Genomic DNA, 13,802 nt, shown 5'->3' with positions numbered 1-13,802 from the left:
TAATGCACATTCTATCACAGACAAAAACAACAACAACAACAATAATAATAATCTTAAATTATATTTAAGAATATTGCCACTGTTATTATTAATCTAATTATAATTAATAACAATAATAATAAATATTGCTACTGTTATTATGAATAACATTATTTTTATTATTATTATTATTATTAATAATAATAATAATAATAATAATAATAATAATAATAATAATAAATATTGCTACTGTTCTTATTATTAATCAAAATATTATTACTATTATTATTATTGTTTTCCTTTTCCTAAATAGCATTCCTCCACATCTTCTCACTATTATTATTATTATTATTATTATTGTTTTCCTTATCCTAAATAGCATTCTTCATCTTCTCATTATTATTATTATTGTTATTATTATTATTGTTATTATTATTATTTTCCTTTTCCTAAATAGCATTCCTCCTCATCTTCTCATTATTATCATTATCATTATCCTTATTATTATTATTTTCCTTTTCCTAAATAGCATTCCTCTTCATCTTCTCATTATTATTATTATTATTATTATTATTATTGTTGTTGTTATAGAATAAAGATATCAATTACATTTTATGTATTTGATTCAGCAAATATGTACAGCAAAAGAGCGACTACATATTCCAAGCGTTCAGCGTCTGCCTCAGATCGGCAAGAGCCAATCAAAAACGGGAAGCTCAGCCTCCACGCGCCAGCAACCAATCCTGACAAGTTTATTTTGTCAGCGGCCAATCATACGCGCTGTAGCGTGTGAGGTGGGCGGAACTTTTAGTGTGGGTAAGGCGCTAACGTGCAGTATGGCGGACGATGGGGACGGCAGGAGCGGAGTAGCTGATACAAGTGGTGGGCAGGGGACAACAACAGAGGTGTTGGATCCAGGGCCCGGTCTCGGCGGCATGCTTCTCAACTTCGCCTTGCTAATTCTGTTTTTGGCCGCGTGCTACGGCGTTTACCGACGGTGGTTCAGGAGGTCAGGCGCCGACGCGGGCCGAGGAGACGAGGCCTCGGCTTTGCCCAAGATGGGCCGGCGGGACTTCACTCTGGAGCAACTGCGGGAGTACGACGGCGTCCAGAACCCGCGCATTCTCATGGCCGTCAACATGAAAGTCTTCGACGTGACGAGCGGCAAAAAGTTTTATGGACGCGGTAAGAGTTCGCGTTACCAGTTAGCTGCAATTTTACCCGCTTAAAATACTTACAGGTGCCAAAATCGTAGCGATGTACAATCGAGTGCCCTACATAGTGTGCTAACGCCATTATTCAGGCATCTATATAGTAGACTCATGGAAGGAATCGTGTGTGATTTGTAATCCGCCCTGTTATGGCTGAAATATTTGTGACCTGGCAACCTTTTTTTTTTTAATAAAAGAAATTAGTTATCCACTTTCTTTTCGAGTTAAATTAGAAACCAGTTTTGTTTTAGTTGCCAATGGTGGCAATACGCCAAGACTTGTTTAGTAAAACCTATTTGACTTGCTAGTTATTAATCTAGTTAGCTGTCATGATGTTCCTGACACGTTATATTAAACGGACCGTAATGTTATGCTGACTTGATTCATTCATCCAAACTAAGTGTTTATAAGTTTGATAGATCAGCTAGTTACTTAAGTTGTTTTGCTAGGAAATGCAAGTAAAGTGCATATTAAATGTATAAACCGCATAATTAATCTGCCATATAAACAATACGCATATATTATTTTATTTATGTAAACTTTACAAGTGTAAGCAAATCTGTATCTGTATTTTATTATTATTCTTTATGGTTTGTTAAATATCCTACAGTAATCGGAGTTAACCCACTCACTTGTCTGTTTATGATTCACATTCTATCCGGCGCTGGTTGTTTAATAATTTATTATTTTTAATAGTTTGGAAAAACTTCATTTGTAAAGAGTTCATTAAAAGTTAAAGGTTTCATGGTGCTGAAATGAAGTCATGTGTGACGTGGACATGCAACCGCCAGGCCAGAGCTAGGAGCTAGCTAACCTTGGGTCGTATCCCAAATTCTTCAGTTGTGCATATATAGGGGACTTGAAAGGTTGCGCTGGCTAATTGTTTGAAACTTGTTATAGTGCGCCTTTATAGTGAACCAAACAGAGATTTGGGATACGGAAGATGTGTGCGTGCGCAGTAAGGTATACGGTCCGTTTACTAGCTGCCCAGCCCACCCTAGCTTTCTCCCTAGCTAGCAGATTTAAAACGCATTTAACATTAAACTTTTTTTGTATGGAACAAGTCTCTTAGGTTGTTGTAATTAACAGTAAATATTTGCGTTCGAACGTAAAATTTGCGTTTTGTGCGAATAGAATAGAGGTTAGCTTGATTTAGCATGACTATCCTCTGCACATACAAAACCTATCGTTTCTCTGTTGTTTTTTCCCTGCCAAGAGGTTAATCTTGTTGTTTTATTCAGGTAATTAAAATAGAAAGCTGTATTAAAGCGTATCTAAATATAAGACATATTTAATACGCCTCTAATTAAACACCAGCACTTAATACACTTCATCCTGTCAGACTCGCTTTTGTCCGGTCCGTTGACATGCCACAGCTGCCTCCTTAAACCTCATTCTTCTGCTAAAGTACTCAGCTTTTTCCTTATTGAGATTTTATATGTAGACCCTCTAAATGTCAAATGTATGTGTGTGTGTATATGTGTATATATATATATATAGAGAGAGAGAGAGAGAGAAATGGGCGTGTACATTTCATGCTATAAACAAAATTATATTTCCATCAGGTGGATTTATGCATGACATGGCATCCCAGCACTGACCTCTGATAACACACACATGCCACTGCTTCCTTTTTTTAAATCATCATTTATTTGGTTGCTGTAATAACGTCTGTTAGCCTTTTCCCAGTTTGGACCAAGAAACCTCTTTGCTTTTAACCTGATGACTTTTGCTTTTCATTTATTAATGGATGTGGCCATCAGTAACCACTGGGAAGTGGGATAGATAGCGGTGCAAAACTATTTGTTGATTGTTATATTAGATTCTGTGTTACCAGTATTGCAAAGAGCCCTATAACAAATCCAGAGCTGTCTAAAGAAAGTTAGAGGATGTTCTCTATTTTCTGTGTCTAAAGGTAGCACAGTGTAGTTTCAGGTTCTTCATTGTATTGCACACAAGCCAAAGCAAATGATTCAGTTTAAATATATATTAGGAATAAAGTTTGGTTTATCAATTATAACTACACCAATGAGGCATAACATTATGGCCTGACCCATCATGCACTGTGTATTCTGACACCTTTCTATCAGAACCAGCATTAACTTTTTCAGCAATTTAAGCAACATTAGCTCGTCTGTTGGATCGGACCACACGGGCCAGCCTTCGCTCCCTACGTGTATCAGTGAGCCTTATCCGCCCATGACCCTGTCGCCAGTTCACTACTGTACCCTCCCTTAGACCACTTTTGATAGATACTGACCACTGCAGACCGGGAACACCACACAAGAGCTGCAGTTTTGGAGATGCTCTGATCCAGTGGTCTAGCCATCACAGTTTCGCCCTTGTCAAACTCGCTCAAATCCTTACGCTTGCCCATTTTTCCTGCTTCTAACACATCAACTTTGAGGACAAAATGTTCACTTGCTGCCTAATATATCCCACCCACTAACAGGTGCCATGATGAGATCATCAGTCTTATTCACTTCACCAGTCAGTGGTCATAATGTTATACCTGATCAGTGTACATACTCATTTTTTTTATCCATCCAGGATTAATTTTTTATTTACTTGCTTACAGTATGAATTACTGTCAACAGTGTTTTATATTAGACAATTGTACTACTTCTAGGCTTTGCTACTTTAATTAAATGTATTTTAAATAATGTGAGAATTAGGCAAATGTTTCTTACGGGATGAAATAACTTGCATCTAATAAATATTTTTACACAGTTAACACTTTGTAACTAAATTATTAAGGAATAAAAAGTTGTATTGGGTGTACTAAATGGATAATATAGCAAAAAAGATGTGCCTAATGTATAGTGATAATAATTTGCTTAAGCACTGAATATGGGCTCAGACAATATGACAACCAAGGCTATACATAGCAAATAGCAAACTTTTAGTGCTTCTGGAGATTTAGATAAAGCCAAATAATGAATCTTAAATAAAAGAGTGTAGATTGCAGTTAGTTATACTCTGTTTTAGACAGGATGCTGAACATCAGTGTTCGTATTAATTAACAGCTCTGCATGAATAGATGTTTCGAATTTATCCCATACTTTTTGTCCACCTTTTTTCTGAAGGCATTGCTGTAAACAAGATTATGGGTACAACCTCCAGCAGAACTTGTAGCGCAGTGTGGCCTGGCTTGCTCTGACAGCAGTTGGTACTGTTAATGTTGTGATTCATGTGTGATAAAATTTAATACTGTTTGTTACTTCATGCAGGAATATGTTAATGCCATTGCGAAGCTCAGTAACTAAGGCTGGACTTACAGTTCGGCAAAACTTAATTGGTAGCTTAAAGAGGAGTGCTTAAAATTAAGACGAAGCTGAAGAAGACAGTCTTTCTTACTCTTTATTAACTTGATTCCCTAGAGCTTTAGCTATAAAAACAATACCAGGACTCAGATACTGCTACTAAAAATCAACATTATCCTCATCCATAATTTTCTGACCTTCCACAGTGATGCAGCTGAATGACTACATGAGCACTTTACAGCCTGACACTGACTTTAAAGCCCAAGCTTTATGGTGTGTCTCATCCAGGCTTTGACTCGACTCTATCAGGTTTTTAGTCCACAAAATCATTTTTCCGCATCCTTAAGTAACACGCAACCAGCTTTATTAAAGGAACTGGTAAGCTCTCCAGATCACTCATTGTTTTACTGTCATAAGCAACTAAATCAACAAAATTGCTAAATATGCTATAAGTTATTCATGGACACTTTAAAACTTTCTCCGATTTTTCTGTTGATGAAGGGATGAGTATGCCTCTGTCCTTTAGGAGCTCTGTCAGAGTTTGATTCCACATTTTGCTATATATTAATGACTAGCAACAGTGCAGTGAAAGGTTTGTTTGGATGTAGGAAAAAGGTGAATGATGAATGATTGAATGCATGATCAGAAATGATAGCATTTGCTTCCTGGCTGTAAAAATCAACATTTTTTGTTTTCATGTGATATAAATGCATTGTGTAGGTACTACTGTTAGTTTCCTCTGTCCTTGACATTAACAGTCATATTTATTGAAGTATTCATCGCTTGTCTGTTTTACGCAGGACACTGAAAACATGTATAGATGTCTTGGTACATAAAGGCACGTCATCGTCATCATCATAATTATCAGGTCTATTTATTTTTCCTTATAATGCAACATCAGTGTCAGTTATTATGAATGTTATCAACCTCCATTTCTGAATGCTCTCATGCGTCAGTGCAGTTTGTGATCGTCTAATATTCAGTGTACAGGGCATCTGTTTTAGCTGAAATTATGTTTATGTTTATGGCTTATCTGTGTTTCACAGTTAGTGTTGGAGAGCAGGTGTGTGTGTGTGTGTGTGTGTGTGTGTGTGTAAAAAAACACAGCGTACTCTATATGCATGTTCCCAGAGTCACATCTGGTTTGAGGCACGCTTAATCGCCTGATCGGTTGTGCTTATAAAACCACAAAAAGTAAAGCAACTGCCTTTGCCTCAATATAAAAACAAGCCTAGCTTATTAAATTCAATAAATACACACATGAAAGCACATTGAGGTGTTGTAGTTTATCAGAAATTAGAATGTTTCCTTCTGTGTTTAAGAATTTGTCTTTTAACATTTACTTTTATCATTACCTCTGTAATTTTACCTCAGATAAAATGAACCCTATTTACATTAATTTTTAGATTCATTCCAGTCTTGGATTTATTCAGTCAGCTGCCTAGGTGCTGACCTTTAGAAAAAGGAAACAATACGATATGTAGAGCTTGTTAATAAACTTTTAGTAAACTTTTAACTGGTATCGCTAGCTAATTTCATGAACAGTTCACTTTTATTACTTATTGAATAATCGACTGAGATCGAGTCACAGTACTTAAGCTTGCACACCGCTGAGTTGTGATCTGTTGTGCATGTCTCTGTGTGCTCATATAAAAGTAAGGAGTTTTTCCCCCCACATGAGAATCAGATGATGCAGAGCATCAAAGCCCTTTTGCCTTTTTATTTTTATCCAGTCATCAATAAATCAGTATCTCTCTGCAATCTCTCACCACAATGCCTCATACTGTGCAGTCTGAGTAAGCCAACACTCTCCGAGTCCAAGTCATAAGACTTGGAGGTTTTCTTATTCTGCTCCTTTCTAAAGGCTCTTCAGTGGACAGACCGTTAGTTAAAAGTTTATTTTAAAAGTAGTTTGGTTTGTCTCTGGCCTTGAATGGTAAAGGCTTAAGAGGCTTTTTACTGCTGAATATCACAGCTGTTTTAAGAAAACTCTGTCTGTCTCTCTCTCTCTCTCCGTCTCTCTCCGTGTGTCTGTCTGTCTGTCTCTCTCTCTCTCTCTGTCTCTCTCCGTGTGTCTGTCTCTCTGTCTCTCTCTGTGTCTGTCTGTGTCTTTGTGTGTGTGTGTTTGTCTCTGAGTATGACTGTCTCTGTCTGGGCACGTCTCTGCCTGTGTGTCTGTTCAGTAGATTATCATAAATTGCTTCCTGATAGTCTGTACTTACAGTCTGTGCTACATAATAATTTTAATTAATTTGGTAATGATTGATTAGTGAAGCACATTCTCTGATTACTCATTTGTGCCTGGCTCACAAAAATGTAAGTCAGAATACAGACATTATAGCCAATTATATGCTCGCTGTTAATTACGTGTATACATGATGGATGCTGTGTGTCCTCTGTTTGCTTGACATACCGATTGTGCATGTCCAGTGTAAAAGTAAAAAAAAAAAAAAAAAAGTAGGAAAAAATAAAACTCGGAGTCAAAACCTCATTTATAGCTACTATAATAGCCAGTTTTTGAGAATTAATAATCCATATTACAGTTATTGTCTGAATCTTAAACAAACAAAAAAAACCCCCTCATTTAACCTACAAACATAAAACTCTATTTGTGTACCAAATGTCTGGATAAGGTAGATCAGTAAATACTTTTAAATGCACTTTAGTATACTACTAGTTAATATCCAGGTAGAATAAAGTGAACACATTTCAACTACCCTACATGCAGCATCACAGAGTAGTGTAACACTAATAGGTTAATGCTATCATCCCTCTTCCACATTACCTCTTACAGATGCCCACAGTGGGCTCGTGTTGCTGTGATTGACAGTTGTGAAGATATAAGCAGAAGAAGAACGCCTAATACAGTGCAGTTAAATACGTTTCATAGCATATTAAAGAGTACAGCATATCTCTATCCCAGACCCCATGGCCAGTTTGTCTCTCTTGACCTCTGGTCACAGATGACTGTAGCATGGATGGGACTCGACAGTGATCTCGAGATGATAGGGAGAACTATATTCTGTTGTGCCCCTTGGGAGCCCCTGTGGCAGTGAAGTGCTGTAAAGAGAAACTATTTTGAGCTCGTCTGTGTTTTACATTTCCATTCAACTGTTCAGTGAGAACCAGAATAGCATGAATTTGTTGCACATTTTACAGTTAGACAAGGAAACTGTTTGGAAAAGGTTGTTTTGCATCTGTGATGCCAACTACAGGTGAACACTCTCGCCACTGCATCTGCACCCATAGTCACATATGTATATACAGTAAACTAGTCCGTGTATGTATTTGTAGGATTTTTTTGTTTGTTCTGATCTTAGCTCTTGTGAGACTGCTGTAGACAAAATAAGGAATTGATTTTGGTTTTGGAATGAGTTTGGCACTAGGTTCTGGCAGCTTTGTGGATCTTGATCTTTTTTTTCCAGTAAAAATAGACATTTAAAAATCAGTGTCATGGTTTTAGGAATGGAGGCACAATAGGGCACAAGGGGAAATGAAAGTGGACTCATAAAACCTCTCTTTGGTAGTGTTTTTAGAGGCTGTTCATTTCCTCCATATACTGTTCTCATGTCTTAGTTTCTGAATGTTGATGAGGTTAGTACCAGAAACCCCACTGTCCATGCATGCCTTTTGTGAGTATTTTGTTTTTGAGGACATTCCTGAGTAACAGCTGTTTTGGTGCACGTGTGTGTGTTTTTATCCCCTATAGAGTCTGTTTCCTATAGAGTTTATGTACAAGCTACAAACATAAATACACTCACTAAGCACTTTATTAGGAACACCTGTACACCTCCTCATTGATGCAATTATCTAATCTGCCAATCATGTGGCAGCAGAGCAGTGCAATGCATAAAAGCATGCAGATACGGGCCAGCAGCTTCGGGTAAGGTTCACAGAAACCCTCAGGACGGAGAAAAAATGTGATTGATTGTTCCAGACGGACTGGTATGAATATTTCTGGAGATGCTAAGCTCCTTGGAGTTTCATGCACAACAGTCTCTAAACTTTACACAGAATGGTGCAATAAAGAAAAGATATCCAGTGAAAGGCAGTACTGTGGACAGAAACGCCTTGTTGACTCTCCTATCCACTTAGAACAAGGAAGCATCTCAGATCGCACAACACATTTAACCTTAAGTCTGATGAGCTACAACAGTAGAAGACCACGTCAGGTTCCTCTTTTGTCAACCAAGAACAGAAAGCTGAGGCTGCAGTGGATGCAGACACACCAAAACTGGACGATTGAAGACTGGAGAAACGTAGCTGTGTGATGATGTACCATGTCACAAGGCAAAAGTCTCCTCAAACTGGTTTCATGAACAGACAATGAGTTCAGTGTTCTTCAGCGGCTTTCCCAGTTACCAGATCTGAATCTGGTAGAACACCTTTGGAAAGTGGTAGAACTGGAGATTCTCAGCATGAAAGAGCACCTGAAATATCTGCAGGAACTGCTTGATGCAGTTAAGTCAACATGAAGCAGAATCTCAAAGGAATTTTTCCACATCCGTGGCATGAAGAAGCTATTTTAAGAGCTCTTCCCAGTATTAGTTCCTAATATAGTCTAAAGTATAGTGTTCCTAATAAAGTGCTCATTGTGTTTATATGTTTATAATCATATTGCCAACATTTTTAACCTTTTCAGCTTCCCAAACTCTGACACACTATTTGGGACTGTAATCAAGCCTGTCTGGACTTGTCAGCTCTTCTCCCTCTTCGTTTTTTTGTGAAATTTAACATACTGTTTATTTAAAGTCTGCATAGATTTGTAACACATTAACAGTTAGGAAGACCTCACAGTTGCAGTCATGCTGCCATGCTGTGAATATAAAATAATGTTTTGTTTATTCTAATGCATTTCAGCTTTTTGAATGTTGTAGCCAGCATTAATGGGGTTTTTGTCACCACTTAAATGAACCTCAGCAGGTAACTGTATTTTCATCACAGCTATTGAAATGAACGTCACACCATACAAATAGGAATTTTCATAGAATTTAAGAATTTTTTTTACTCTCTTTGCTTGGTTTCAGATTGCTTGTAGATGTTTTTCTCCTTTGGCTGGTCAGGAATTTGATGGACATTTCTTATTGCTTATTATTTTCTGAGGTTGTTTTTACTGCTATAGATTCTATTTATTTAGAGAAATGCTTCCCCATAATCTCTCACCAGTCTGGTGATCACCCACTTCCCATAAGGCAGCTCTTTTCTGTCAGATCACAGTGGGTAGCATAGAGGCTTGCACATGCAAAGCTAATCGACCACAACTTTTCGAGCTGCTGTTCATGTGATGCAGGTGGCAGTGCAGCACAGTTTGAGGAAAATGCTATCTGGCCTCATCCACCTTCTTGACCTTAAAGGGCACTGTAACTGTAAACTAGCAGGTAATAACATGTCTTAATTTAGAGTAAGGTTGATATACCAATATAAACCATTTATGAGAACACGTATGTTTATGTAATACCAATCAGTCTACCCTCCATAGGAATAAATGCAATTGGTTCCAGCAATGGGATATTCTCTCCCTCTATTACTACTGAAAAGCATTTGGAAAAAAATTAAATTAGAAGACTGGATGCAGGCTTTATTATACATTTTTTATTATACAGTTTAGAAATGAATTGTTCTAAAGACATATGACCTATGGAATGAGGTCAGGGCAGGATAAAATACAAAACCAGTGTGACCAGTAACAAACTGGTTGCCATGAATGGGGGGTTCTGGTTCATCTATTGCATGATCAGTTGCTTTTTTATCACAGTGGTGATCCGAAGTTTTTTCCCCGATTCTCTCATATACTTTTTTGCATGTATTTTGAATTGACAAACTTAGCTGCTCACTTTCTCGACTGTAACTTTTCCCCCAGCTCCATAAAAACAGTATTGTCAGGATTGCGTTCCTCCTGTTATTAAAATGTTGTCATTTATTGCAGTAGATTTGTTTGTTGGAAGTTAAGGTATGCAGAGTCTGAACTCTTTACTGATAATTATCTTTACTGATAATTATCACAGCGTGCCAATCAAAAACATTCCTCCTTCAAGGTTGAAGATGTTTTCCTGCATTATAGTATTTCCTTAAAAATGTAAGGTATCTCTCTCTCTCTCTCTCTCTCTCTCTCTCTCTCTCTCTCTCTCTCTCTCTACATCCATCCATCCTCAGAGGGGCCATATGGGATCTTTGCGGGTCGGGACGCCTCTCGTGGTTTGGCTACGTTTTGTCTGGAGAAAGATGCACTACGAGACGAATACGACGATCTGTCAGATCTCAATGCTGTTCAGATGGAGAGCATCAGAGAATGGGAAATGCAGTTCATGGGTGAGTGTTTGTGTGTGTTTAGTGTGTGCTTAGTGTGTGCATGTGTATTTAGCTCTTTATGGGAACCAAAACTGTTCAAACATCCTAATTCCTTATAATTACCCACTCACATACATGGGACTTCTGCAGCTTTTCTTTGCAAGTTAAAGATAATGCCTCCTTCTGCTTTCTGAGGGTAAAGTTGAGATTAGGTTTAGGTCTTGATTGTGTGCAGAATTTTCAGATCTTTTCCAGACATACTACTTAATTTTGAGTGTATATTTTTGACTGCATATTCAGTTTTTTTCGATATTTGTATATTTTCTTTGGAAGAAGGCCTTATTTTCTGCCTCTCGTGTGTTTTTCTTCCTTCGCTTGAGGGGGCTAAGGAACAATTTATTTTCTGCTTATATGCTTTTGCATTGTTTAAGCTTAGTTTAAGCTTGTTTCCTATTCTAGTCTTATTTCTTGACAGATAATTTGTAAATCATCCATTTTGCATGCCTTCCTTTTCTGCATATGCACATTTCAGGCAACATTGATGTTATCATGGCAGTCTCAGAGATATTTCTTGATAAAATTAATAGTGCCCATGTGTGCAGGTTTTTGCCATTTTTAGCTCACTGTTTTCCCCCTTCATCATGTTGTGGGCACTGCTTTTTGCATTGTATTCAAAATATTTGAAACATGCCCAGCTGTTGTTGTCATTCTCATCAGAGGGACATTTAAGATAAATGTTTTTTGATGCTAAGATATTAAAAACTTACCTATTACATTAAATAAAAACAGACAACCAAACAACCAGAGATATCAGTCAAGAGTGATTTCTTTTTGTTTGTTTGTTTTGCTCGACCCTTGTACCTGTCCTCAAGTCCTCCATGACTGGCTGTGAACTTTGAAACATAAGGTTAATATGTGCAGTACTCAGGTTGTTTGGTTTTTGTCTTTCTCTCATGCACTCTCACCTGGTTTCTCTCTCTCTACAGAAAAATATGACTACGTTGGTCGCCTGTTGAAGCCTGGTGATGAACCATCGGAATACACAGACGAGGAGGACATAAAGGACCATCTGAAACACGACTGATGTGACCAAAGCCTGAGACTCAGACCGCTAGCGTCCAGCCAATTTGTCCCTTGTAGCCCAAACATCACTCTTTAGCCCAACAGCTCTAAACTATTGGACAACTACTAGTCCATTGGAGTAGATTCCACAGATTATGCATCTCTTCTCCGATCTTACAACCCCAGGCAGGAGTGTCTGTACGCTGTTCAGCAGCAACTGTGCTACAAAATGGACGGCTCAGATATAGATCTGTGTGGTAACTTCCAGATTGGAGCATTAAATCTAAACCATACTTGCCTCAAGGTGTCCCTTTATACCTGCTACAAACTCCTGTGGTTGTTCATCCTCATCTCCATTCATACCATGCTCTGTGTGCATTTTTGTTTTTCCCTGCTGCAGCACACCTGCTTCAACTCGTCAGCCAAATATTATTAAGCCCTTTTTGAGCTGAGTACGGTGTGTTTAGGAAGGGAAAATCAAAAACATTTGAATTTCCCAGGATTATAAACAATTTGCGCTCTGCTTCTTTTTCCTCAATGTCCCTGTCTGCCTCTGTGCTCCATCACAGTCCATCCAAATCTACTGTCTTGGAAAAAGGTATTAGTTATCCCTTCGTGTTTTCCCCACTCTTCCTGCTCCACTGCAGCCATGGGCCTTGGCTTGGTCTCCTGTTCACCTCTTTACACTTGCTCCATATGCTTTAAGAACTTAGCCCCATATGTTTAAGCAGTCCTGGGTCTTTTAAAAAACAATCCTGCACATGTGTGTGTCCTGGTGATGGACTGTTAATGTGAAAAAATGTTAAAATGTATGAAACACTGAAATCCCACATTTTTAATTCAATTCTGTTGATGAAAAGCCTTATGCTAATGGAACTGTCTGAAAGAGGGGGGTGAAGTGGTGCGATCCAAAACTGGATCACAAAAGCTGCACTATTTTTATTTTTTCTTTTCTTTTCTTTTCTTTTTTTTTAAACACAGCATCATTTTAAATCATCTGCAAATTTGAGGTGCATTCAATTAGATGGTCAGATGTTAATACCAATTAGCCGATCTGAAGTCTGAGTTGTGGGTGTGTTCTCTTTCAGCATTACAGATTTTCTTTTCATTTTTTTTTTTTTTTTGGGTATGATATGCACTTCTGGTGCCACAGCTTAATCACAGTGTGATTGTATGCATTCAGTTCAGGTAAGTGAAGAGGGAAATATTGAGGGAGTAGCGAGATCTTGCCAGATTTTTTTTTTAAAAATAAAGAACGCAAAGGGAAAATCGGCTTTCGATCACTTAAATTCCTTGGAATGGCAATTTAACAGTCAGTCCTGTTCCCCTTCAACCCAACTCCTTAACGGAAACAGTGCGAGTAGAATTTGTGCCTTATTTTTTTGTTCTCTTCAGAAACAATTTACGGCAAAAAGAAATAGAAGGCAAGTAGGAAAATGAATACAAAACTATTGCCCCTTTCTCACATTCTTCTATTGGTGGTATTAAACACTCTTTACTATGCGCCCTTTTTAACTATGAAAACAATGAAAAGGCATGCATCACGCTTGAAAGATCTTTCCCCACCTCATTGCCACCTTGTACATAGACTTTAAAGAATATTCAGTGTTACTGCCATGTTGCTGTAGTTAATGGACTCTATGTACTACTGTGTTGTATTGGCCATAAATCTGTTCCATCATTCTCTCTCTCTCTTTATTTTCTCTGCTGACGTTCATTTTAAGTGTGGAAGAAACAGTATAAGATCTTTACTGGAGACTAGGCAGAGGTGCGAAGGATTAAACACTTGTTTTGTTGAATATTTTTTTGGGGAGGGGGGGCAAGTGGTGGATTCTGTAAATATGTGTATCATTTTATTGAAGCATGTTTGGCATAACTATGAGCTAATGGTGGTTTCTCCCCACGTCACGTATTTAATTGTTGGGACTCTGTGTGTGAGTGAGCGAGAGGAAGAGATGTGTCGATGCATAAACAAATAAACAGATTTGGATAATAAACC

General features: G+C 37.9%; 1 protein-coding gene across 1 annotated transcript; it reads left to right on the top strand.

The window, feature by feature from the left end:
- Positions 1-799: 799 nt before the first annotated feature.
- Positions 800-13,800, top strand: pgrmc2 (progesterone receptor membrane component 2). Its single transcript, XM_058398964.1, has 3 exons — positions 800-1,164; positions 10,607-10,762; positions 11,728-13,800. Exons 1-3 carry the CDS (start codon positions 816-818, stop codon positions 11,823-11,825), a joined length of 603 nt encoding a protein of 200 aa, XP_058254947.1. The 5' UTR covers positions 800-815; the 3' UTR covers positions 11,826-13,800.
- Positions 13,801-13,802: the final 2 nt, after the last annotated feature.

This window comes from Hemibagrus wyckioides, linkage group LG09 (assembly GCF_019097595.1).
Source record: "Hemibagrus wyckioides isolate EC202008001 linkage group LG09, SWU_Hwy_1.0, whole genome shotgun sequence".
Lineage (NCBI taxonomy): Eukaryota > Metazoa > Chordata > Actinopteri > Siluriformes > Bagridae > Hemibagrus > Hemibagrus wyckioides.
Note: the sequence above shows the minus strand (reverse complement) of the source record. Positions and strands in the feature narration are given on the sequence as shown.